The sequence below is a fragment of the Pseudopodoces humilis genome, chromosome 17, assembly GCF_049639895.1.
Source record: "Pseudopodoces humilis isolate 2021_Gansu_Grassland_sample_001 chromosome 17, ASM4963989v1, whole genome shotgun sequence".
NCBI classification, from domain to species: Eukaryota; Metazoa; Chordata; class Aves; order Passeriformes; family Paridae; genus Pseudopodoces; species Pseudopodoces humilis.
The window spans coordinates 14,873,259-14,900,861 of record NC_142216.1 but is presented as its reverse complement, the minus strand read 5'-3'; the positions used below and the strand labels follow the sequence as shown (position 1 = coordinate 14,900,861).

The following is a 27,603-nucleotide window of genomic DNA, read 5'->3' as shown; positions in this document are numbered from 1 at the left end:
TGATAGGCTCAGGATTCCTAGAAAGGTAATGACCCTGGCCTCATGTGCTGTCTGACATTAGAACATACTCAATGCACAGCTTCAAAGAAGCAAGATTCTAGTCCCAAAAACAGCTAAGCTGGGTCAGGTTTTCAGTTAAACGTTAAGGGCTCCTCCACCTAGCTCAGAGTACAACCCTCAATAACAAATGGTCAACCCACAGGAGGCATACAGAGCACATCCTCCCATGTCAAACATCACCACACCTGCTTTTACCACACAACTGTGGTCATGCCATCAGCAGAAGTTCAGAACTGTTTAACTGCAAATGAGCTCATCCCAACATGAGCAGATGTGCTGATGCATCCTCCAAGCTGAAGCTGTTACAGGTTCGGGACTGTTTCAACGCATGTGGCTTGTTAATGTCTTGTCACCTCGTGTTTGTGGCTCCTGCCCCACCAGAACGAGAAACCATCCTCCTCAGTTCCCTCAGCTGTCACTGCTCCCTCCTCTCTGTGTCTCTCCCCCCATACAGTCTCTGCTCTCTTCCAGTAACTGCCAATTTCCAAAAGCAGCCAGATCTGCCACAAAAACCATTCCTGGGTGGCTCAGTTGCAAAGCAGTTAAAGAGAACCCCCCCAAACACAATCAGTGCAACCCTTTCCCTGTGACCCCATGGAAAAACACGGGAGGGCAACTCCACCATGGCCGAGGTGTATTGGAGAGTCCAGCAGGAGCACAACAGCTCAGGAAAGGCAAGGCCACGGATCCAGGCTGGCACAAAGCCCAGCCACCCCAGCAGCCACCAGCTTACACTCCAGTTTTGATGCCACAGGTGTTATCCAGGGCCACAGGCTGCTTCCCAGCCAGTCCAGACACCAACACCCGGTGGATACCACGAGTGCCGTGACTTTCAGGTGACCACCCGAGCTCTGCAGCCCTGCACAGCGATCTCTCCCCTTCCCCTGTGACCCTCCAGAGCCAGGACACGTGGCCACAGGCTCCCTTCCCTCTCCAGGGAAGCTCTGCTCCGTCCCCAGAGCAGCAGGGTCCTCGTGCCTCTAGAGAGGGACACAGCTCCCTGCAGGAGGGCTCACACCTGCCCAGCACTGCACCACCAGGACAGCGAGAGATGAGACAAGAGGAACAGATTTAGACCAAAAGCAGTGGACATTTATTCCTCGTTTGTGCAAGAGTGTCAAGATGCATTTGGGAATGGCTGGGACAGACCCTGTGGCTGGAGAGCCAGCGGCTCCAGCCTCTCCTGCCCGATGGCTTGGGTTACAATTCTACTAAGAGGAGATAAACTTGCAGACTCACCTACTGTCACACCAACGATGCTGGCAAATACACTTGTATACAAAGAAAAGTTTCAAACTACATTTTTTTTTCACTAGATTCAAGTGAAGACTTTGTTCCAAAAAAAAAAAAAAAAAAAAAAAAAAAGAAAAAAAAAGACACATACAAGTACAATTTAAAACTGTATGAACATTTGCAAATGTTTAGTGCAAAGTAATTATGTAAAAGCTACATTTTATGAAAGTTTGTGCTGATGTGTTTGGTAGGTTTTTTCTTTTTTTTACCCTTTTACATCCATTTTTTTTTAGTTACATAAGGTTTCACTTACCTACAGTACATATGCATTGTGTTAGGTCCCATGCAAGTGGGAGTAATACCATCAGGCTTTGTAAAATGTCACTCTGATTCGCATTTAGTAAACTGCTTATTTGGTTTAACAGTCAAGTTCCTGGCACACTACACATCCTGATTTCATCTAAGTGCTCAAGCTCCTGTTTGCCTCTTCAGGTGCCTTGTGTGATGCAAACCAAGCTGCTTCACGACTTCAGCCCAAAAAGTTTTTTTAGAGAAATCCACCGTTAGTTTAAGCCTGTAACAAACTGCTCTGAAAATTAAAAGCCTATTCACACAAAGTTATATGTAATGACTGTAGTAATCAGTTTATTACACAGATTAATTCATTCTTGAACGTACAAGCTCCAGGGGAGCAGTTGGGTCTTTAAATACACACAAGTTTTCTGTCATATGGATTTTTTTTTTTTACCCTTACATCCAGAAAGACCTAAGCAGTTAAAAAACTTAAGAAAAAATAAGAGCTATTAGCTAGGTATTAACTGAGAAACCACATACAAACCAAAAAAAGTATGAAGGGAGGGAGAGAGTTGAAACAAATCAACATCACTTGATGCACTAATAGCTCCAATCCATTTAAATGGTGACCGGTTAAACTTAGACCTTAAACACAGGATGTGGGTACAGTTTCTCATTGGTCATAACATTTACCTAAGGTGTAGGTCCTTCAGAATAAAATGAATACAGAAACAGCTTCAAGTTCTTCACCTTGCTTTTCATAACTGTTATGAGTTTAAAAGGATTCCACTTAAAATCCTTCATGGATCGGCAACACTGTCCCTAGAAAATCTGAAACCCACCAGAACTCTCCCCATTCCCATTTGATTTCCTAATTTAACTCAGCAAGGAATGCTTTTAGGCTCACAAAGTTATGACTGAAGAACCAGCTTTTCACACACACACTTCTCTGCTAGGAGTCAATGTTGGTACGGGGAAATACAGTATTTCTAGTTTGTTGTTCCAAGTATGTACAACACGCAGCACTGCTGTATCAGGTAAACATGTGCACAGGGGAAGATGAGGCGTGGGCTCATAGAAAGCAGTCAAATGGAAATCAAAAGGACTTTCTCTTTCAGAGTTCCCCTATCTTTATTTGTAGAGGTTATCCAATAATTTCTTTAATTACATCGCATACTTCTGAGTCCATTCCCGAGCTATTCTGTTGTACCTGTATGTATAAAAAGAGGATTTACTTAACATTGCATCTGCACAGCATTTCAGCTCCAGCCCTCTAGTCTACACATGGCATGAAATCAGAATACTACCATCAATTTGGAAAATTTAAGAGCAAAATTAAACATTAAGTAAACAGGGGAAACAAGAAAGCCCACAGTGCTTCATGGAAAAGAAGTACCTGGTCATATTTACAACAGGAATACAAGATCTTTGTGATTGGAGGCACAAAACTGAGCTTGAACAGGGATGAGGGGAAAGGATTTTCAGGAAGGCTTTATCTGTGCCTCCCCCAGCCCCATCTGCTGTGTCCCTGGGGAAACTTACTGGAGGGTTTCACTTGGTCATTCTGGAAAACAGATAAACGTGGTCCCCCATCTCCTGCTTCCCTGCAAAGTTAAGCCCAGTACCTGCCGTCAACTAATCTGCTAAACCCCAACAGCCTCATTTCTTCCTACACATTTGGCTGTTTTGGTGACTGTCAGGACACAATGATTTGTCCATCAGAATCTCTTTATTCTGAAGGCACAATATAATTCAATTCCCAAGAAATCTGTAGCTTCTGCACCCAAATACCCTTTACAGCCAGAGGGAGCTCAGGATACTTGTGTAAAACAAAGCAGTTGTGTGATTAGCTTCTCTCTGACAAGCTGTTCACGTTCTAACAGAATTTGTAGGGTAAGACACAGCCTGAAGTTTCCTATAGCTATGTACACCAAGCTGGTTTGTGCTGGAATTTAATCTGCAGACAAGGTTCTTTGGCTTAAACAATCTGACAATCCACTCATAACCAACTCTCCTTCATATCACTGCTCAGAGACTACCCAAGGAGCAAGTCATTCTGTTTAAACCCAAAATTTATTTCCCTATTTTCAGAAAAAATAGGAGGGAGTTCTGCACACTTAAAAGTTCAGATAATCACTGTTGATTGTGTCTCCAAATATGTGTTGCTCCTCAAATATGCAGTAGAGGAAGCAAATTTGTGGGCAATTTTCCCTTCCCTGATCAGATCTGGAAGGGAACAGTGAGGTAGGAAGTGTTTACACCAATACTAAAATGTTGAAGTGCTTGTTAGCACTGAAATTTCTCTACACTTGTTCCAGTCCTCCTGCCCCACTTCTACACCACTGGTTCTTCCCTTGTGTTGTCAAGTAAAGGTAAAACAGGGAGGTTTTGTTATTTCTTTGTATGACTCCAGACCCAGAGCTGCCATGGAATATTCTCCCGTTGGAGTAACTTGCTCTCCCTCTGGTGGTTATATGGGATTAAAGCAGCTCAGACATTGGCACTATAAAGATCCCAGGGAAAAAACAACCAAAAAAAAAATCTCTAAGAAGACCACAGAGCTTTGATTTGCCTCTTTTCACTCTCACTCTTGTTCAAGAAGCAGTTCCTCTCAGTTCCCTTTTACTGTGTAAGTGTGGATTCTGCCCTGTCAAATTCCATGGGTTTTTGCTTCCATACTCACTTTTCTCTATCTGTTTTGTAGATCCGTGCAATCTCAGGCACTAAAGGATCATCTGGATTGGGATCACACAACAGAGAACAGATGGACAAAAGTACTAAGGAGAGAAAACAGACACTGAATTAGTTCCAGGACAACTGAGGACACCTGCACCAGTCAGCCCATGCACTTCCTTCCCCTCCAGCCAGTAGCATCAGCAGCATTTGTTTCAGTTTGCCAAAGAGCACCAGTCCCATGTAATTCAGCTGAGTGATTTTGAACAAACTCCTTTTACCAGTGAACTACACAACTTTTCACAACCACAATATCACAGTGAGTAAGTAACCTTCTGGATAGGTCTATCAGTGTTCTGCCTGAGCCTGGTACCTGAGAGTCCTCTGGGAAACCATCCTTGCTTTTGCACCCAAAATTCAACTGTTCCCTAAAGCAGGCACATCACTGTTGGATTATTCGGAGAAGCATTAATTCAAAGTCAAACAGCAGACAAATCTAGCTGAAATGAAGGAAGCAAGGGCTGTTCACAGCTATATAAGAATCACAGAATGGTTGGGGTTGGGAGGGACCTTAAAACTCATCTTGTTCAAACCCCTGCTATGGGCAGGGGCACCTTCTACCAGCACAGGTTGCTCCAAGCCCATCCACCCTGGCCCTGAAGATATGTTTAAAAATAAGCTGGTCTTGCAGTGAATTGAGAGGCTTAATTATTTTCCAAGCATAAGGGAAGTTGAGATGGATTTAGTGTAGAACAGCATTCGAAATGACCCAAGAATGCCCAGCTCCTTGCACTGCTATCAACCACAGACCCCAGAATGTGAGTGTTTCACTATAAATACATAGTGTATGTATCCCAGAAGGCACACTCTGCTCGGCAGAGTGACAACCCTCACCCATACAAGGAGCCAGGACACTGCTGCAAAGCCACAAATAGCACATGGACATTCCTACACTCACTGCAGAGGAGAAGGGAGGAGAAGGCAGGAAGTTATGAGCAAAGCATATTGGGACAACACTACACCAGGCATGGCAGGGACATCTTGCCCCATTCCTGAAAATGCCAAACATTCCCTTCTCTCAGCCTGTTTGGATCAAACAGTGCCACTCCATATGTCCCTTCACCAATTGCAGCAAAGCAGTTGTCACAGTGCAGCCTCCAAGCAAGGTGCAGATGACAAGAGTGAGGAGTTTGAAGACACTAAACACAAATCTGCTCCAATTTCCATCACTTGCAGGAGGCAGAGCTATCTATGAAAAACAAAAGGAAACGGCATGCAGCCCATAAAAACAACAAAGGAGTTAAAATAGGTTAAAACACAGCCACAAAACAGATCTCAGAATAGCTTGGGTTAGAAAGCCCTTCAAAGTCCATTTCAATCCAGCCCCTGCCACAGGCAGGGATACCTTCCACCATCCCAGGTTGCTCCAAGCCCTGTCCAACCTGGCCTTGGACACTTCCAGGAGCAGCAACAGCTTCTCTGGACAACCTGTGCCAGGGCCTCACCACATTCCAGAGAAAAGATGGAAACAGGTCTGATATTCAGGATTTTTTTTAAAAAAAAAAAGAGTGAAAGCTTCCCTTAGGTCTGAATTGCACAAGTTGCTCAGTGTTGTGAGCACCAAGAACCTACAAAGCCACTTAGTTCAGTTTTCCCACCTGTTTCTATAGACCCTTCACTAAGGAATTATAAATTCCCAGTTCAAAGCCTCTAAAACAAGTTTGGTAATAAACTGGTCTTGGTTTGGGTGAACAGATTTCTGGTTCTAGAAAATGGAGCAAACCCCTTCTCCCTTTTCCCAGTTCTCTGCAGTGCACTTGTGAGTCAAGAACTTCATGATTCTCCACCATCAACTGACACAGGGACCATGTACTGAGCCCCCTCTCAGCTCAGAGTGAGGAGGTCTGCAGACACCACTGCTGCTCAACTGCTGTCCCTTAGCAAGGCACCACATTTAGCACCTGTAGTACAGACCCAGCACCAGTTCTTTTCCCCCCCTATAAATCAAGTAAAGCCCACGTTAGTTTTCAATGGGAACCTCTCTGCCACCTCACACTGCTCCCAGTCAGTGCAGTTTCAAAACAGCCGTTCCTCCAGCAATTTTCCTGTAGCTCATTTCTTTCTGTCTGTCAGACTCCACTGCTCTGGTCACTGAAGTTTCTTCAGCTGTAGGATGAGCAAGGCAGGTCCAATCTGTCCCCTGCCTTCACCAGAAGACACAGGAAATCCAATCAAAAGTTTTCTGGTCAACTGTTGTAACTACTCCCTCAAGTTTTATCTTATCACAGTCCTTTAAAAACCCAAGGACTTCTCTGAACACAGTGGCTCAGCCTTCATCAGCAGAACCACACTGCAGGTCTGTCCAATGCTCTCTGCCCACCCTCACGCCCCTTTTCATAACACTCAGCAGTTCACTTTTCAGTATCACTCCAAAAACACTGAATAAAAATGGACGCAATCATTTGGCTTCAAGCTGCGCTGCCACATTCAACTGCTTTGATTTATTTTTCTAAGTCTTCATTATCCCAAACTATTCTCATTACACTCACTCTTGCTGGTGACTTCATATCATTCCCCTTTTATCTGTACAGCCTTAGCAAAAAAAAAAAAGTGTTTTTAACTAAATTGGTTTAATTTTAATATCCTGCTGAACCCAGCTATTTGGCCAAAATCAATTCTGCAAGTTTCTCCTGAGGCTTTCCACTAGAACACTGCACATGCACACGTTTTAGACCAACATGCAGAAAAATCCCTTGGAAAAGGCACCACCTCAAAGTTTCCAGTGCAAGGGTAAAGGGTTGCTTACCCTTACAAATGTCAGCTGTGTATCACAGCTCTTTGATGCATCAGAGTAATGAGTTAAACCAAAACCATGGAATGAAAGACTCACCAGGCCACCTCCCTCTGCCATCAAGTACTACTGCAATGAATTCCACAGCAAAACCATGACATTCTCTAGTCAAATGACTACAGCACTACTATCAAACAATAAAAAGAGAATTTCCAAAAAATTAAGGAACCACAGAATCAGGTTGAATAACCACACAAGGCAGGTAAGTGACACTTTGCACCTGAACATCCTGCAAGGCCATAGGCAAAGCATTATCAGCTTGGCAGCATCCCTTCAAGTCTCTCACTGGCAGGGATGTACCACAAGTGTGCACTCTTTGAATTCAAGTCTGGATTTTTCTCAGTAACAGAGAAGTAAATTTTACTTGCCATTGACTCAAGGGATTCATCCCTTGAAATAATTCTGTACAGAATTATTTCTCATCACTCTCAGCTGTCAGAGCTGTCCAGACACTAAGCAACTTAAACCACTGTCAGTTTAAAGCTCCTTTTCACTCAAAAATTGGTTTTGCTTTGTTTTATTTCACCAGCTAGGCAGCTTACTGACCTCCAGCCCTTCAACTACACTCCCCATCTATCTCTGCAGACAACAGACACAATTTACTCTTCAGTGTGCTTCCTGCTGCCATGGACTAGCACAGACTGAGTACTCCTCAACATCAAGGAGCCAGGAGAACCAAACTCATCAAGCAGAAGGGCTGCTAAAAAGTGCTTCTAGAAAATGGGCTCAGCTTCCCCACAGAGCAATGACAGAAATGCATTTTCATCAGGCAGAATGATCACTGAACACTAAAGACTGCTTGAGTAACATGCAAAATAAATGCACCAGTGTAACACTGCAAAACTGAGATCCAAGTTCCCACTGCAAGACTTGACTTTACAAAGCATGTAACACTGAAATTCATGGGCAACCTTTCTCCAGGAAGCTCCTCTGTGCAGAAAATCATGACAGCATGTCAACAAGACCAGCTCCAGTTCCCCACTGCACAATCCAACTCAGCAGCTGCTCTGCTGTGCTCTCACACCACCAAGGTCAGCCCACCACCCTCGACAGGCAACTGCACCTTCCTGGTTCTGCCCCACCTCAGACTGAGCAGATGTGGATGCAAATTCCATATGTAAATTCCATGGCTGGGTTTTCTCTGCTATGAAGCAGCTCAGCCATTACTCAGGACAATCCACAGGTCCTTCCAGCACTAGCTAAATGAGCAGTGCAGAACAAAATTCAAAGCCTATCTGGCTGCTGGAACATGCAAATTTAGGTGTGTTAAAGCTCCTGGAACTCAAAGGTGAAGAGACTCTTAAAAGCAGTCAATCCTCATCCTCCAAAACACAAACCCCAAATCATTCACTTTGTCTGCAAAGCCTGACTGGTCTAATATGCACCACTCCAGCCACCCCCTTGACACAGGGCACCAACCACTACAGTTCCTGCTGTTTAAGTCTAGCTGGAATTCCAAACAAACTTGCTCCAGTAAAGCACTCATCCATGGGACACTTCAGAGTAAGGAACAGCAGCTGAGGAGCCATGGAATCTCTAGCAATTCACAGAAGGGAGACAAATAGCACTCACTTTTCCAAGGCAATGAGCTACCCAGAAGAAACAGCTGCTGTTTGGTGCAGTTACTGCTCTCCAAAGAGGAGCCAATTTAGAATCCATCTAGGAATAAAGGTCCATCTCTAAGCAGGCACACAGACTGCACCAACAAAATGTTTGTTGCAGTACCAAGAAGGTGCTGAGATGGTTGCTCTGCCTGTCAGATTGTCAGAACAGCAAGACGACACTCAGCTCTCCATCCTGGCTGGAGTCACACCAGTGTCAGGACCTCCTGATAATGGAAAAGCTCATGCAGTGACACAGAGTAGCTGGAGAAAACAGGCAAGCATCAATCCATGGCCATCATGGGTTCACAGCAATGGCAGCAGCTCACCCCACCTGCTCTGTCCTGGGTGAATGACAAACACTGTGCCAGGGCTTTCCAAGGAAAGCAATTTGTCACCTCCTGGAGACCAGCCCATGGGCTCTGGCAGACAGTGCTGTGCTTCTGGTCCAGCCCAGTTTCTGAGTGTGAAACTAACCATTTCTCAGCTCAGGTTTAACTGAGCCTGGTATGCTGGGAGACACCTCTGCCAGCAGAAATGGGAGCTTTGGACATGTAACACTGCTGAGGAACTCTTAATTCCATTTTGAAGGGTTTATCCAGCTGTCCTGCTTCTCTCACCAGCAAGGGCTCCTTTGTTCATCACCAGCCTGGCACATCAAGGTTCACTGCTTCTTCCATCTCTGTTCCTCAAAATCAGGAAAAAACCCAACTCCTGTAAGGAGCATTCTCCTACACAATCATTGTTTTTGATTTTCAGGCCCCAAACCCTTGAAACTTGAGACTTACAGTTGTCAAAGCTTTATCAGTACTGGCAGATATTAAGCCTGCAGCATTAAACACTGGAAACACCACTGACCAACAGGTTCAAATGCCTGGCTCCTGATTGTGAATAGGCAAGATGCATCCAAATAAAAGAAAGGAACTCTGGCCTCTGCTCAAGTTAAATCCTATTTCTTAACCACAACCCCATTTCCAACTCCTCCAGCCATCTTCCCCAGCCTTATAGGAAGTGTACCTTTAAATCTGAGCAGTTTAAACTTCTGGCTTCAAAGCAACTTGTATTCCTGCTAAGTCAGTTCAACAATTTCTGGTGACAAAAGAAGAAAAGTTAAGTGTTGCCCATTGTATCACAGACTGGTTGTGGTTGGATGGGATCTCTGGAGATCATGTTGTCTCAAGCAGAGCCACCCAAGACAAGTTGTCCATGACAATGTCCAGGGGCTTTGGAGTATCTCTAAGGTGGGACTGCCCACAACCTCCCAAAGCAACCTGTGCTGGTGTTCAGCATCCTCACAGTAAAGCTGCAACATCAAGTGTTTCCTGCTGTTCAGAGACCCTCCTGGGCTTCAGTTTGTGCCTACTGCTTCTTGTCCTGTGCACCTGACTCATAGAGAAGAGTCTGGCTCTGTCATCTCCACATCCTCCCTTCAAGTATTTACAGACACTAAGACCCCCCTGAAGCTCCTCCAGAGCAGTCCCAGCTCTCAGCCTGTTCTCAAAAGGGGAGATGTTCCAGTCCCTCCATGGCTTTCCTGGCCTTTCACTGGGCTCTCTCCAGTACAGCCACACTCTCCTTATCCAGAGAGCCCACACTGGACACATGCTCCAGACACAACTTTGTCAGCATCCAACAGAGGGAAAGGATCACAGCCTGCTGGCACCACCAGTCTGCTGGAGCAAGAGAAACTCCTGGGAAGCAGCACAAGTGGTTCAATTACAGTTGTGAGACTTGAAACATAAAAATGGGCATTTCCCTCAGAACCCCAACTCAGCACAGCTGGAGAGATTGACCCATGCTCTGTGACAGAGCCACCCCCAGTTATGTGGGTAAACACTACAATGGACAAACTAAAAGCTAAGATGATCAGAAACCAACTTCCTGATTTTGAAAACAGCACTGTGAATGTCCAATTCAATCTCTTGGTACTATTACTTCCAGCAAGCTTTAGTGAAGTGATTCATGAAGAGCAACATCTCAGAAAATCCTCACTGCACCAGGCACAGAAGTCTGGGCAGTGAGAGCTGAAGTCTTGCATGAATGAGGCTGAGGTTACTCACTGCCCCTCCCAGGCAGGGCCCTCCAGCACAGTCACACAGGATCCATGATTTATTTGTTACAAAACATAGGGAGAAGTGGGACAAGACAGCACCTTAGTCCAACCTTTACTGCAGAACTGCTTTTGTTCAGTATTAACTCTTGTACAGGCACTTGTCAAATTCAAGAGAAAGAGTGTTTTGCCCCCCAAAATGGCTGAGAATAGCTGCTAATAGTGTTAAAACACTTTATTCTCCTGTTTCAGGCAACAGGGATTCTTATTTATGCAGACTTGGAGATAATGTTTTTAATTTAAGCCTACACATTCTGCTTAAGCCTTGGAGTTCAAATTACCCACCATGGGGTGTTTAAGACTATATTTTGAGATTATTTATTCTCCAGTATGTATTCTTGAGGGAACACTGAGCTCAGGATTACTAATATAAGCAAGTCCACTGCTGTACTGAGACAGTCACTGCTGTTCTCCCAAATTTTAACCATTTTAACAATTGTAGGAGGAACAGAACCCCAAAATGCCAATCACCTCTATCATAGCCACAATCACTTTATTAAATTGCTTACAGAGAGCTGGCCCCAGAGCACGAGGAGCTGAGACCCTTACTACCTTTACCACTGAACTGAAATGATTAAGTAGCACTGACATGATTTTTCAGTGGTTCCACCAAAAAGTGGCACTTTTAACCCAAAGGAAGTCACTGCACACTCCTTCCCCTCTCTCCTTGCAGGTTAAGGTGAAAAACATCTTCATGTACCACACATTAACTGTGAGCATAACAGCAAGCTGCTGACAGTGCTGCCTCCCAGCTGCCTCAGGAGGAAGCTGTGCATGATCAACTCTTTCCTACAAGGATTGTTTCTACTCTTCCCAGATTTCTCAGTCAGCAGGAAGTACATTTTTTCATAGCTGCTTTAAGTTATCTGCTTATAGACTTTGTATTCAAACATCTTGCTCCCAGTAGCATCCAATTTAAAGAGTGACACAATTTAGAAAATACTCTAAGAAATCTATACTGCAAATAATAAATTTCTGCTTTGGAAGAGGTGTGAGCTTACTGCTGAATGTTTTAAGTCTTATTATTCACTCTAAATTACCTAATCAAACAATTTTTCCTGCTAACATCACATTCACTCTTTGATAAGGCTGATCAGTTACTAGAAAGCTGAAACACCCCTGAAGTCTGTCATGACACTTTCTAATCTGACTGAACAAAAGACTTCAACCCCAAAAGATTCAAGTTGCCTTTGTAGAATTTATTTCCATTTGTTCAAGACTGGAACACTTCCCCCTAAGTATCAGCTCTTTGCTTCTGAAGTTGAAGCCTGCCTTTTGGTAAGGCATCCCTGTGATTCTGAGGAAAGTATTCCTATAAAGTCACCTCTAAGAATTTGCTTTGTTGTTTTAATTCCTTCAGCAAATGTAGCCCAAGGGAGCTGGGACAAGGTTTTCTCCCAGGTTAGAGCTGTGTGGATGTTGTGCTGTGTGCAGCAGAGTGTGGGCATTCAGCTGAACTGCTCAGCAATGACAAGTGATCAGCACGACAGAACCTCCTAAACTCAGGGGGAAGAGGGGCACTGGAAGGGGCAAAGCGGACAGCAACCCCGATCCCATGGCTTGTTCCAGCTGAGTCACAAGGATATAGTTTAAAAAGGGTAAGAAAAAAGAGCTCAAAGCAGAACAGAGGGATACTGAGATGTTAAAACATATTGCAAATGTATTTGGGCAATAAAATTAACACTAGGATATATTTTCTGAGGGATTAAGGCTGACAGCCACTAACAGGCAGTTCACTGCCATCCTGGACCAGCCTCATAAATTCTTAACCCACCTTCTCCCAACTGTCCTAATTCCAGTCTATCTTCCAGTATTTTCAATCTTGCTGTCTATCACCCCACCATCCATATGGTCACTTCAGACTCCCTAAAAAAATACAGCATTTTCTCCAGTTCACCAGCAATTACATCAAACCAGAACAGACATCAGTGCTTGGGACTAATCTGGTGCTTCTAAGAGCAGCCAGTACTGAGAGCACTTGTAAGGAAACTGCAGCAACATGACAATCATTTTTCTTCATTGACACCATTTCATCAGTTCTTTCAAGACTCTGAGCCTTGGGCCCAAGCAGATTCACTTCTGACAAGAGACAAGGAGATATTGTTTTGCCTTTCCATCTGCTTCTGCAAACGCCTTTAGCTGGACAGAGAATGTGGGAACCTCTGTGGGTTTAGGGAAAGGCAGACAGTGATGATGTCCAAGGGATGTACCAGTATCACCTGTCTGAACCAAAAAGTGCCTGGGAACATCACATGTAGTTGGAGAGAAGGACAGGCAACAGGAGAGCCTCAGAGCAGGGACACTGTGAAGGACAATGTAATCAATGTGACAACTGCAGCATTTGATTACAAGGACAGTGTGAAGCTACAGAACAGAAGGGTCAAGACATGATCATGCACAGGGTAGGCTGCAAATATTCCTAAATAGCTATGGCTAGACCTACAAACTTGACCCACAGTTTGTAAATCTACAGTTTCAATAGCCAAAAAAAAAAAATCCAGCCTGTGTCTTCTTTCAAGAAGTTTAAAGCCTCCTATTTCTATTAAATATGAATACTGCTTTACCAGGCAAAAGCTATATTCCAGTGCCCCACAAGTTAACACAGGTCACAGGGACCAAGATGCTATTAGCTAATTATTTTAGATTGTTCAAGCTAGGCAAGTTTTAAACTATGTTTCAGTAATCCACACCACTGGAAGTTCTGTTAAAAAATTAGCAACATGGAATTCTGATGCTCCCTTGAAAGAGAAATTCTTTTTTATATGACAAAGAATTAGCAACTTCACCATTTTATAAAAGCCACAGCTGCTCCCTTTTATATTTTACTCTGGGTATACCTTGAACAATAAAGTCTTCTACTGTCACACACTAAGTTTTATTTTATATGTGTTTATATCTATTGTTAGTTAAAGTGTTCTGAGGTGAGGTGGCAGGAGTTTGTACTCAGTGTAGAAAGACTTATCTGATCCTCTGGCAAAGCTGAGGAGTCTCCCTATGGCCACAGAGAAGCTTGATGTCTTGAGCATCCCATGCTCAGGAATTGGCTGCAAGCTCCAAGTAGAGTCACAGGACAGAAGCAGTGACCACAGAAATGGTGGATTCCAGCAGGAAATGCAGCAGCTTTTACATCCCAACTCAGTACTTCGTTTTAGCAGAGTAAAATGAAACAAGCATTGGAGGTACCTTTTGAAATAGTTAGTGCTGGGGACCACTGTGATCGTAGAATATCAAGACAAATGCTGCCATTACTGTTAATATTTGGATGATAGATTCTTGTTGTAAATGCAACCTGCAGAAGAAGGAAAATTTCAGTGTAGGCTCACAAATACACATCACACCACATGGTAAAGGACAGATTTATGGCAGAAGCCACTCACCTTAGGTGGTTTGAAGGGATAATCTGTTGGGAAGTGAATTGTCAAGAAAAATACTCCACCTTGATAGGGACTGTCGTTCTGTTAATGAAAAAGAATCATTGCAGCTTGAGAAGTTACTACAAGACCACCAGTCATAAAAAGCCATGAACATCAATTCTCTCATACTTACTGGTCCCATTATTGTAGCTTGCCAATGGAACACTGAAAAAGAGAGAGATTTACTTCAGTTTGGAGAAGCTCGAGTAATGATCTACTTTCTTCCAGACAAAGCAGCACAGAAAAGAAAAGTCTATTTTAAAAACAAAGCCTTGTGAAAGGCCGCAGGGAAGCGAGCCAAGGAATTAAAGAGAGACAGAGCAAAGCACTCGACATTCTGCAGTCCTCACTCTGGGACTGCTGTGGTACCACATATGTGCCCTGCAAAAAATCACATTACAAGAGAAATCCCCATAGTTCTAGGCAACTTTTCAGACTCCAAATTGTGAGTTTAAACTTTGCAATTTTAATGAAACAGCTGAATCAGCACCCATGACTGGCCTCTTTGAGCCAGCTACAGCAAAGGTCCAGCATGGATTCACACCTGCTCTCCTACTCAGACCTGTGACACATGGAGGGGAAGCCCAAGATCTGTGTAAAACACATATACAGAGGTGACCTAAACCAGTGGTGTCCTCACAACATTTAAGCTTAATCTCCACAGAGGCCTCGAGATTTCATTAAAGCAGCAGAAAGAACTGTCCTGAGAATGCAGGAATGACAGTCTGCCCCATACTTGGAGCAGGATGTGCCAGGACACACTTCAGGTTAAACAGACAGAAGTTTATCCTCACTTGTATGCATCTGCCCAAGAGAACTTTCACCTGGTAACACACAGGATTTGTGAAGAATGTTGCTGTGCTGGAAAGAAAAACAGTCAAAGCTGATAATCTGTAGGAGGAGCACTGGGGAGTTCTCAGGATTCCTGCATCTCAACAGGCTCCAGTGCCTGTGCAAAGAGCACCAGCCTAGGAAAATATTTGTGAATTAATACTATGGAAGCTTCCCTCAGCATGGATGTCACCTACACAGCACCTTCAGTGCTGGGGAGTTGTAGATGAGTCCAGTTGTTTCAAGTGAAGTCTTCAAGACAGGAGATGAAGCCACCTGGAAGTGTGTGTGCCTCACTGGCACCTGGTGTCCACAGCTGTCAGGACTGCCTGGGCCAAAAGCAGGAGTGGTACTACCTGTTCTCATCTAGCACGAGCAGCTTTTAATTACACATGGTACTGGCATTACAGCTCAGAATGATCTCATACAAGGAAGGAGGAAAAAAGCAGAGTGGGAGCAGCCCTGCAAGGCCAGGGGAGAAGAGTGTTGGGTTGGAACAAGTTTGTTTTCATCAACTCCTACATTTCTACAGGAATGTGTAAATTTCTATACACTTCAGCACTGCTGAGTAGCTCAGAAATTATTCAGAAAGATCTTAGCAGCTCATTTTTTCCTTTTAGAAAGGATACCTGAGCTTAGAGTTCTCAGCTCTAACAGAGATAGAGGATTTCACTACTTAAATATTCACTTTCTCAGGAGCCTGGCTTTGAGAAACTCTACATCCAATGCAGAATTAGGAAATCAAGACAGCAGCTCACATGTAGCATTCACCCAACTTCAAGGGGTTCAGACAGTTTCCCAGGAGCTCCCTGTCACCTGCAGCAGGACAGGGAGAAACCTGGAGGAGAGGACAAAGGGGCAGCAGAAATCCCACAGGAGATTGTAGCCAATCACAACAGAACCAGTAACAACCTCACAGATCCTGATGAGATTCACTGTGATTGCTCTGCAGAGGCACCACTGGAAAGAGAACCTCAAATAACCAACGATTCCCTTAAACCAAACAAAACCCCAGAAATAAAAACATATCCACAGGCAATCTTAACTTTTTAAAAGCTAGAAGGGAGGTTTGTGTTTCCTCCCACTCAACTCCCACCCCAGACCTATATGCTTGTTTAACCTAAGCTTTAAATCCTGGTAACATCCAGGACGAGTCTGGTGAATGCAGAGATGGATTTGTCATGCAGAGCTTATTCCAACTGATTCTTTCCTTTGAAATCAGCCATACAGAGGCATTTACAAAGGCAGGGGGCTATTGGTTTTCAGTAGGTAAGCACAGGTACATGCTTGGAAAAGGCTAAGCCACTGGAAGCATATCAATGTCATCAAGGCCCCAGCACATTTCCAAAACACAGGCCAGAGGTGGGTGGAAGAAAGCTAAAGCTACATTGACAAGAAAATCCCATTCCTACAGTGCACAAGGTAGGAACAGCCCTTTACTTTCTGAGGTTCATGAACTACAGGGATGAGAAGCTTACAGCTGGGGACAGTCTGTATCAGCTGGAATAGCCACAGGACAGCACTCTGCAAGCACAGCATGTCCTGAACTCTGGGAAATGTCGCTCTGACAAGGCAGCTGCGGCAGACCTGGAGCACAGGGACCTGGGAGAAGGCACCTTTCTGTTGCTGCCACTGCTATCCACTTACACACATCCAAATTGCGGCTCTCAAGAACAAAAGTCTTTCATTAGAGGTCTTTCAGAAAGGTGGCAGCAGCAGAACTCAATAGTACTTTAAAGCTTTCTGTACTCAGTAGTAACTTTCCATTCTCAGCCTTCACCAACTTTTGTTACCACCTCCTCTGCCAGACAATCGTCATCACCTTTGATAAGGCTTTGGAAAACACAAAGTAGTTTATCATGGCACAAATCACACTTGCTAATTTAAGGGAATAAAAGCCTCTCACTGTCTCTCCATCTTAGTCATTTCTTGTCTCTGAAACTACAAACCTCTTTGAAATACTATTTGGAAAACGTAAATAGGTTGTGAAGTAACTACTGCTAAAACACCCTCAAAACCAAGCTGGGCTTCCACTCATTTGAAAAAGCTGGTGAACAGGAACATTCCCACTAATTTCAGTATTTTCACCCTCAGGTTTCATGTGATTTTTTTTAAAATGTAGCCCTACATTTCTACAGGAATGTGTAACCTTCTATACACTTCAGCACGGCTGAGTAATTCAGAAATGATTCAGAAGGATCTTGGCAGCATTTTTTCATTTTAGAAAGGATACCTGAGCTTAGAGCTCTCAGCACAGAGAAGGAGGGGTTTCCCTGCTTCACTCTCGCCTCTCTCAGGAGCCTGGATGCTTTGCTGACATCACTTGTCAGAGCACACTGCACAGCAAATTCAGCGTGTGCTGTTTAGGGGGCACTGCAGTCACAGCTTCCAAGGGTTCTCAAGGAGCCTTTCCCACATGTCAGAGCTGCTACAGCAAAGAGTGTGAGCACAGAACACAGCAACAACTCCCAGTCACACCCCAGGTGAACACACTTGCACAGGAAGGCCAAGAAGGTTGTCTGAGGCTGTCCCTTAGACAGGATCTGGCAGGGCATGCTGATCTGAGTACAGTTTTCAGACACCACGTACAGTTTAGATATCTGAGCTCAGAAGGCTGTGGGCAGCTGCCTGCTGGTTTGACCACAGATCTACTGAGGTTCTCTAACACCATCCCACATGAGAATTCCAGAACAATTAATTTAAAAGGTGTAATTTAAGACATGCATTGAGTTGCCCAATCAATAGAGTGGGAATAACACCACTGGCACACAGGGAAGGTGTAAGAGATATTGAAGAGCAGCAAATATAAGACCAGGAGTGTTATCTAGTACTCTAAAAGAAACATAAGAATTCTCCTTGCTACGAATCTGGACATCCCATTTCAGAAGGAAAAGGAAAAACGTGGGAGAGGGCAGGTGCTTGCTGAGAGCAGATACTTACTGTCATCCCCGACAGGCCCTGCTGAACACTGTGCTGGAGGATCACGTGCCAGGTCGTTCAACTCCTAAAAAACAGGATGAGTTTGTTTCACTTCATTTCAAAAACAACCATGTCATTGCTCAAAGGCTGCTAGGGGCACTCTGGCAGCACCACAGAACTAATAACCAGGACTCTGGAAAGTAAAGTTGCATCTTAAACCCAGGAGACACATCTGGCACAGGCCTCAGTGACCAGTCCAGGCTCCAGAGCCCTGAGTCACAGCAATCCTCATGTCGCAGGGGTTGTCAGGTCTGCCTGCACTGGTCCCAAGCATTACCAAGGTATTTTATCTTCCAGCAGCCCTGGGTCACAGAAAGATAAGATGGCCTCAATCCAACAACTCTCAGTATCAGCCTTATTTTATCCCCTCAATTGTAACAGTTCCAGGGCTGCTACAGTGATCCAGTTTATCACCTCCAGAGCCAGCCTGCAGCACACACAGCCCCCACAACCTGGGGCTGCTTTGCCTCCACACACACACACACACACATCAGCGACCATGGGTGGAATGGAATGAAACACAAGGCCTTCCATACCTAGAGACCTCACTGAAACCCTGTGCTTTTCACTGGCTGTGTCAATCAAGTCTTCCTCGGAAAAAATCCTATTTTGAGTCTGAACAGGCTGAGTAACTCACCGTACACCTCAACTACAGTATTTTACTTCAATTCAAAGCAAAATTTCAGCACAGTTCAAAGAGTTACTGTTACCAGTAATTCACATCAGCCATTTACTCAGGAAGGGGACGTTTGGTGGGAAGTGCAAATAGAGTAAAACTTTAAAGCCAAACTTTACCTGCTCCATTTCTGGCTCAGTCACTGACATGCTTTGCATGATGGGCCTGAACGTATTACCATTTTTCTCTGTGAAGTCAGTCTAGAAAGCTGAACACACACCAGATAAGGATTACAACTATTATCTAGCGCTCAGGAAACACTCCCATGCTGTCCCTGCGCCATTGTGTGTTCAGCTTTTCACCTCCCAGAACAGTTCAAACTGGAATCTCCATACCAGGCTTTTGGCAGACAAAACATTTAAGTACAATGATTAAGACAAGCTGATTGCAGGAATGGAAGAATTTTGCCATTTAATGGCCTTTTGTTATTTACAGGCAGTGATTAAGCTCTTGAACAGATGATCTCTGGCAGTTCCAGCTTCTACTTCCCAGGAACTGGGAGGCCACCACTAACCAAACCCACAAGACAGAAATGCTTGCTCACATCAAACACGAACATCTCTGGATTTCCCCCTCTGGATGCAGTGCCCCAGAAAACTTCACAGGCCCTGACACACACACACACAAGTTTGGATTTTGCCCTCAGCAGCTTCCAGCTTCTAGAGAGCCCTGCTGGAGGCCTCACTGACTTGACACCAGACTGTGGAAGCTTTTCAAGTGCTCCTGCTGGGCTTTTTCCACTTGGTGTTCAGCATGGACAAGAGCAGGAACAGACACTGAGCATGCAGCACCTGCTGAAGAGCCTTCTCCCTCCTGGAGGTGCAGAGAGTATCTCCAAGTGTTCTGCAAAAGCACAAAGCCATCTGGAGTTGTTTCAGCACCCTGAACCACCAGGGCAGCACAGGAACGTGCAGAAACCAGCACACACCTTCCTCAGGGTCAGTCTAGTCATGGCTACAAAGAATGAAGTGAGTCTATACACACAACAGGCATATAAACTTTAAAATAGCAATGTATCTACTCTTTTAAAGGTGTATGGAGTACAATCCACATCCAAACAGTACTGGACTGTGATTTTTTGGAAAAAACCAAAAATCTATTTAATGCTATTGTATTCAAAACCCCAAGCACACAACTAAAAAAAATACTTCTTACCACTTCATGTATCAATACTATACATCCACAAGACTCAAAAGGTACAACTGTAAGAATCCATGTTTTCCATGCTTGACCACAACCTAGCATGGATGAGATTTATGAGCACACATGAACCTTCCCTGCTCATGTTACAAAGATGAGCTTGGGCACACATTCTATCAGTTAGTAGAATACACAGCTCCAGAGCTGCTCTGACTCTTACCCTATATCCTGCTGCCCAAATGCACAACCACTTCACCAAACTGCATCTAACAGAAGGAACACAAGGTAAGTCCCCAACAGACACAGAGGTAGCACTGAAGTTCAGGTAGTAGCAGTTTCTCATCAAAATACTATTTCATTCTCTACATCTTCAGTTCCAGGGAGATTTCTGAATTTTCTGAAGCCCTGGGTATTATCTCAGTAGAAAGTGATGACTTACAACAACCACTTGTACTGCTTGTCTCAGTGACAAGGTGGCATTTCAGGTTCTGCACCGTAAATTCACAGAGTCAAACATCACAGACTAAAATAGAAAGGTCTATGTAATAACCAGTGTGTAAGTTCCTTGTGCTTAAAAAAGTATTGCACCAACTCTCAATTCAAGCTCCTGCAGCACAAAACTTCCCAAATTTTGTAGAACAGCTTGGAGAACAAGTTCAGCTCCTCCCCTTCACCCTTCAAGACTCCTCTGGAGTGCAGGCACCAGCTTCTGCCTACAAGAAAGGCAAACACACCCCTGGATTTCCTGGCAGGGCAAGGATAAGTCCTTTAACACCCCGTGCCATTCCCTTCCAGCTGCTCTAAGACTCCCACTACACCCGAAGAGCCAAGTTTAGGAACAAGAAAGGAGCAGCTCACAGCTGCATCTACCCAGGCAGGCACAGAGAGGAGCACCCACAGCTGCTGCACAGAGCCAGGCGCCCGTCCCAGAGGTTGCTCTGCCTTTTGCAAGCTCCTGTGCAGTTCCTGAGGTATCACAAGCACGACACCAAACCCAGCGAGGTCTTGGCTTCCAGTTGTTGCTGAGGGATTCTGAGAACTAGCTGGTTTCTGTAACGCAAACAAATGACTCTGGAGTGCCCATAAAACTGGAACTCCTAACACACGGAGAATTCAGTTAAAGTTTGCTATCATTACAAACCTGAATGCATTGGATCCCAAGTTGCAAGGCCCACTGTTTTTCCCTGTGATCCAGGAAGTCTTGCTGGTCCATGATCAAGACAGACCTTGACCACACTGATATTAAGCCAAAATCTGAAGAAAACCATAGCAGTTTCCACTCCAGACAGTTTTTGATCCTTAAGCAGATGCAGGTTTTGCTTCAGGAATTTACAAGCAGCCTTTAGATCAAGTTCCAGTTTGAGTTACTCAGCTCCCAGGGCTGCCTCACCCTGAGCTGGCTTTCCAGCTGAAGGCATCTTACAGAATTTAAAAGTTTCTGCCATCTTCCCCTAAGCAAAATACCCCTGGGGCTGGGCCCACTGCTGTGAATCCTACCATTAACCTGACCCATCTCACAACTCTTAATGAGTTCCTTAGCAAAAATGAGGAAGTGGAAGCACACCACAAAGCAAGGTTCAAGGTGTCCTGCCTAAAGGCCAAGTTGAACGAAACTACTACCACTAAATCCACAAAGAAGATACCCTAAAAGCTATAAAAATCTCACAAGAAACTGTCATTTAGGCTCCAAAACCCAATTTAATTGTGCTTTTAAACTCCCAACACACCAATCCCTACTCAGAGGTTCCAGGAAAGCATTTTAAGGAAGATGGAATGTGCTTATACTACAGATTCCCCAACTGTGCTTCCCAAGTCATGAAAGATATCAGCTGCCAGCAAGGCCTCGAGGCTCACAGGTAAACCAGTGCCACCAGCCTTGCTCAGCCTCACACCACCCTCATCCCTACTCTCCTCCTGTTCTATCTCCCAGGAGCTGGTACACTGCCTTTAAAACATACCTCAATGGAAGTATCCACAAATTGTACAAGAAGCTTTAAAAAAACTATCAAGCAGAAATGGTTTAAGTCTAAGTTTAACCCTGCACACGTTTCAAGTTATAATTATCAACTCCAAAGACATTTGTTAGTGAAGTTCCAATTTAATCCCATAGACAACAAATACCTCCCCAGTCTAACACACTCCTGGTAAAACCTGCTCTGGCCAAATGGTAAGACTAGTTTTAAGGATTCATTTAATGCTAGTACAACCTTCAGTAAGAATAACCAACATAACTGCCAACATCAAGAAGCCAATCAGACAAGTAAGAAGCCAGCATGCTTTAACAGTCAGCACCAGCAACTTTAAGCCTTGGTACACAGCAGTGCTCCTCAAATCCACTCCAACACACTATATGTATTTCTCTGGATTATCCAAAGTCTTCTTAACTTGAACTCCATGGGCTTTCGACTCTGCTCCAGTATGAGCTGCTTTCACACTACTTTACTGAGAGGCCACATTAGCTTGATTATAAACCTAATTTCTGCCTCAGGTTGCTGCTGTAAGTGAAATAAGCTTTCCATCTGCCTTTAGCAAGTTTACTTGCCTGAAGCCCCTGAACCCTTCAGCAACAGGCAGCGTAGGGAGATGTTACAAAATCCTGATTTATGTAACCAAAAAGGAACTGGTAGCCACTTTAACCATTAATTGCTCCCAGCTCCCAACAGAGTAAAGCCAAGCAACAAGGAATGAGGGCCAAAGTCGAACTGATCACACCCTGCCTCACCTCAGGACCATGGCACAGACGAGCTACCAGCTCCCTGTGTAGGGCCAACAGTGCAGGAAGCTGGGAAGAGCCTGTGCACATTCCCTGGGCCAGCAGCATCTCCCTGCCAGGTGCCAGAGCCTGCATCCAGAGGCATTTTCTCAGCTCTGCTCTCCACCTGCCCAGCAGCAGTGTCATGTGTCACACATGTGCACAAGGTCAGACCAACAATTCCCTACAGTATCCATAGGTGCTCTCCCCACAACAGGACCGTCATTCCAGAGTATCTGACACTACTATTAACAATTTAATCCTTTCCTTTTGATAAAAATTGCTTTTGCAATGCTTGAAGTTGCTCAGATCCCCCAACTCTGACTCCTCACAAGGCTCTGCAGAAGTCTGAAGTCAAGTATAAGCAGCATAAGAAGTCATGAAATGCTGCAATAACCAAAGTACATGATATAAACAAGCTCTGATGTAACTGCTGCCTTTCTTTTTTTTTTCCAAAGTCTGAACAGGAAGAAGACCAAAGCAATGTGTACCTTCCTCCTGGTGTAGAATCTGAGTACCAAAACACCTCTCTAGCTAACAGAAGCTGCAGCAGCATTCTCTGTACACAAGCTCTCCAACACAGATGGGCTGCGCTGGCAGCTCCACGCACGCAGCAAGAGGCCCAGCGGAAAAACCCAGTTGCTCCCACTGGCTGCTGTACAGAAATGGCAGCACAGAAATAACACCAGGTCTGCTGAGCACAGGTAGAACAAAGACAACTCTGACCACCAACGCTGGTCTGCACTGTTGTCCTCACAAATCCCACCCACAGGCACCGCTCCTTTTGGCAGGAGTGATGCCTAAGCATCTCTGGACTGTAGGACTACTGCAAGTACTACCACTCTCTTCCACAGCTACACAGGAACAGCACTATGGAATTCAGTTTAGCTACCCGGTTTTTGGGCCTATGCATTATAAGCAGTAGTAATCCTCAATTCCTTTGCTGCAGAAAGTGTTTTACTTGAGCAGCGCTCAAGCACAGCTGCTGCTTTCCCTTCCCCCTCACCCGCCAATCACACAGGGGAACCCGTCAAAGACAATGAGCTAACCTTTTCTTCGCTTTCCCATTCAAAGAACTCCAAACCGTGCCCCAGTTATCCAGTTATAGGTATTGCATTCTCTAAAGATAAGCAACACAGATTGAGGATGTGGCTGAATCCAAAAGGTTTCAGCTTAAACCTTAAAATGGAAGGTCCTCCTGTACCTCCCTGCCATCCTGCCCTTGGATTGCTTTACACTGCTTTTCTTATAAAATACATCTAGAATAAAATAGATAGTTTTTACATATATATAAAAATACCAATTCTATTACTATACTTCAGTGTTACCCCCAATGACTCTGCTTGGCAGTACTGATTACACCTCAAACACTTCTCACAAGAAAAGATTGCAAGTTTCAGACCCATGATCCAATAAAAGCACCTAAACAAGAATTTAGAGCTGCACTGCCCAAAATATTGTGGTAACACAGGCAGCAATCTGAGAGCAGGTCTCACCCAGTCTAAGCTCTTTTGCAGCATCTGCTTAAGAGAACAGCTGCTGCTGTGTGCACACGTTACCCCAGCTCGAGCCTCTGCACAATCCCAAAAGTAACTGTGCCACCAGTGCCACACTGGGACAGACTCTGCAGGTTCCTGTGCTGCCTCACGCCAGCAGCAGCTCTGGCTCACTGCATGTTCTGCCCCTCTCTCCCACCCCAAGTTCAACATACAAGAGGCCATTTCAGGTAACACTGTATCAAACCTTCACTCTTGGGATTTTCTCCTTTCCAAATTCCCAGCCCCGTGTTATCTGAGGACACAAAAATTTTTACAAAAGCCTCAAAGAAAGCCCTGGTGGCTCAGTATAAAACCCAACTGCCAAGAGCAAGAGCCAGTGGCCAGACTGAGCCCTGCACATCGATATACCATGACTGAGAACACCCTTAAAAAAAAGCCAAAGCAGCAGTTTTCTCTCCCATCATGTCTCTGTGCTCCAGTCCATTGGGATTATTCCTACTCAATCCACATTCTGCAAGCTTCTGCAGCAGCAAAGGTCAGAAACTGGCTGTCCCCTCGTTATCCTAACAGGGATGGCCACTACACACTGCCAGAGCCCAGAACAACCCTGCGATGATGATAGGAACGCTCTCCACGGGGTTTAAAATAGCCAGAGCGTAAACAGCCAGCCATGATTACTGAAGCAGCTACACTGAGACACCCACAGCAACTCACTCAGAGTGTTTCTTCCAGCCTGTAGATTCACGCCCATCCAACTTTCAAAGCATCTGGGCTGCTACAACAGGCAGATTTATTTCCCTCCCCATACGCTGTTTTGTGGAAATGCTGCCTCCAGCCCCATCACCTCCCTCTCCTCCACAGCCACCACACTCCACTCAAACTCTCTTTGCAGAGCTCACATAAAACTGCTTTGGTGATGCTCTCGCTACTTCCCAAGGCTTTGAAGACTCTCATACCCCTACACAGTCCCCATTATCTCTCAGGATTCTTTATTCTTGAAAAGCAGCATGAAGAGTCAGTCCACAAGCACCCAACGTTAACAAAGACTCCACACATCCAGCTTTTCTCCTGTCACAAACCAGCCTGGAAACACAAGTGCTCTCAGAGTCTTGACTCCTGACCCTCAGCATGCACTGAACTACAACCAACCAGCTTATCTCAGTTGCCTGACACAAAATTCACCCTCCCCACGACAGCTCTGCACTGCCTGTGTATGCCCAGCCTCCCACAGCCACATTTACCCTATTCAGCATCCACTGCTGTATCTCCCACACCTATGAACCCACTGCAGAGGTTTGACGGCTCTTCCAAAGCACCTGCGAGCCCACAAACACTGTGGAAGAGTCCTCACAATGCTCTGAGGATCACTAAAGTGCAGGACAGAACAGTGCAGAGAAGCAAGACTCAGCTGGGACACAACTTCCTTATGTAACTCACTACCAGATCCACAGCTGGAAATCCAGCAGTCTAAAACCATACTCCAAACACCTCCCTTCCCAGGACTACCTATTCCACAAGCATAAGTAAGGCTTCAAGCTCTTCCATTTTCTTCTCCACCTGAGCTTTAACCTGATCAGTAGGACACATGAAGCTGCACAAAGCCTCCAAGGTAACCTACAACCAAAGCAGAGATGTTAACACAGAGCCAACACTACACATGAAACCAAACAGGGCTACAGAGTGAGCTTGGAGGTAGTGGGTTTACAGCTGGCTCTGGACAAAAAATAATTTACATCATGAGCAAGTAGAGAAACACTATGAGAGGGCTGTTTCCCACACCTGAACCTTGTACAGCTTCCAAACTGACAGCTACATTTTGCAGGGAAAAGGATACAAATTCCCTGCCTAAGTCACAAAAAGTGGACTGCAATTACCGTTCAGAGTATTTTTTCTGGTAAAAGACACTGATAATCAAGCACTGTCCTAAGACGGTAATGGACTGGGCAGCAGTGTTTTTCCAAAAGGCCAGGACATGGAGCACGGCGCAGCTCCCGCTCCAGGAGAAGGCAAGCTCGTAGCTTTCCCTACAAGCCTGCGGGATGACTCAGGCTACATTACAGCGCTGGATCCATTAAAAGATCAAACCACACTACTGTGTGACAGGTTTACTGCGCTCCGCTGCCCGACAGCGCGATCCTTGTCACTGCTGGAGGAGGTAGAGGAGCCCTTGGACACAGGGCTCCGACACGAGCCACGCCGGAACTTCCAGCGCGGGCCACGCTGCGCTCCTCGGGGCGCCGTCCCCCGGCCGGGCCGGGGGCCCGCGGAGCCGCAGCAGCTGCCGGGGCCGTCGCCACCCCCGGCCCGGCCCCGCCGCCGGCGCCCCCTCGCGGCCCCGGCCCGGCCCCGGGAGCCACGTTGCTCCAGAGGGGCCCGGCCGCGGTGCAGCCCCGCAGGCAGGCCCGGCCTGGCCCCCCTCGAACAAAGCGGCCGCGGCCCCCGGGAGCGGCCCCTGCGCTGCCGCCCGGCCCGAGCCCCGCGGGGAGGAACCCGGGTGGGCCCGGCCCGGCCTGCCCGCCCCCCCCACTGCAGGCCCGGGGCCGTGCTGGGTTATGTAAGGCGGGCGGGCTGGGGGGAGTGGGGCCGTGCGGGGCCGGGCCGGTTCGGCCCTTACCTTGTGGATTCTCTTCAGCGCCATTGTGTGCGCGAGGCGGCGGCAGGAGGGGCGCGGGCGGAGGGAGGGGGCGGCCCGCGGGACTATTTGCGAGGGGAGGGGGGGAGGAGGAGGAGCGCGGAGGTGGCGGCTGCGCAGGGAGGGGACGGGGTGGGACGAAGCGAGCGGAGGGGCGGGAGGGCACCGGGGCCCCCCGGGGCGGCGGGGGCCGGGGCCTGGCCGGTGTCGGGCGGTGGCGGCCGCGGGCTCAGCGCTGCCGCAGCTCCTCCGTTCCCTCCGCCGCCGCCGCCGCTTTATGCGCTGCCTCCGCGCCGCCCGCAGCGGATCACTCCGCCACGCCGCCGCCGCTGCCTCCGGGCACAACTCCGGTTCCTGGGGCGGAGGCACCACCGTGGCGGGGAGGGGTGGGAAGGAAAAGGCCTGCGCGGGAGCGGCGGGAGGAAGAGGAGGAGGAGCGGGGGGGGGGGGGGGGGGCGGGGAGCTGCGGGGACTATTTGTCGTGCGGAGCCGCCGTGCAGAACTCTCCAGAAGGGGGAGGGGGAGCGCGCGGAAGGATACGGCGGCGGCGTGAGAGCGCGCGCGCGCGAGGCGGGCGCCGCGGCGCGTGACGCCACAGCGCGTTCTCTCGCGAGAAGACGGGACGGGAAGAAGTCCCGGCCGAGCCGGGCCCGAGGCCGCGGGGACCGCGCGGGCCCGAGGGGACGGGACGGGCCTGAGGGGACGGGAGCGGCCCCGGCCGCATTTCTCCACCCCCGGCCCCTTGTGGAGCTGCCGCACTTCTCTCCCCCCGCTCCAGCGCAGAGACCCCGAGGCCTGTCCCGGGCAGGCCGGGCGTGCGCTTGGTTCAAGCAGAGCCCTCCTGGAGCACTTCAGTGGC

General features: G+C 46.5%; 1 protein-coding gene across 1 annotated transcript; it reads right to left on the bottom strand.

Moving 5' to 3' along the window:
• Positions 1–1,911: 1,911 nt before the first annotated feature.
• Positions 1,912–26,893, bottom strand: UBE2D2 (ubiquitin conjugating enzyme E2 D2). Its single transcript, XM_005523453.3, has 7 exons — positions 26,727–26,893; positions 18,007–18,070; positions 14,369–14,400; positions 14,200–14,277; positions 14,006–14,111; positions 4,271–4,364; positions 1,912–2,797 (listed from the first exon to the last, which is right to left on the bottom strand). Exons 1-7 carry the CDS (start codon positions 26,748–26,750, stop codon positions 2,752–2,754), a joined length of 444 nt encoding a protein of 147 aa, XP_005523510.1. The 5' UTR covers positions 26,751–26,893; the 3' UTR covers positions 1,912–2,751.
• Positions 26,894–27,603: the final 710 nt, after the last annotated feature.

What these genes read in the sequence shown, in the direction of transcription:
- UBE2D2 (XM_005523453.3), bottom strand. Translation starts at nt 26,750, where the DNA reads ATGGCGCTGAAGAGAATCCACAAG. An exon ending in AAGCTACAATAATGGGACCA is followed by an intron (nt 14,278 to 14,368) that starts GTAAGTATGAGA and finishes TTTCATTAACAG; the next exon opens with AACGACAGTCCCTATCAAGG. An exon ending in TACAAAACAGATAGAGAAAA is followed by an intron (nt 2,798 to 4,270) that starts GTGAGTATGGAA and finishes TTATACATACAG; the next exon opens with GTACAACAGAATAGCTCGGG.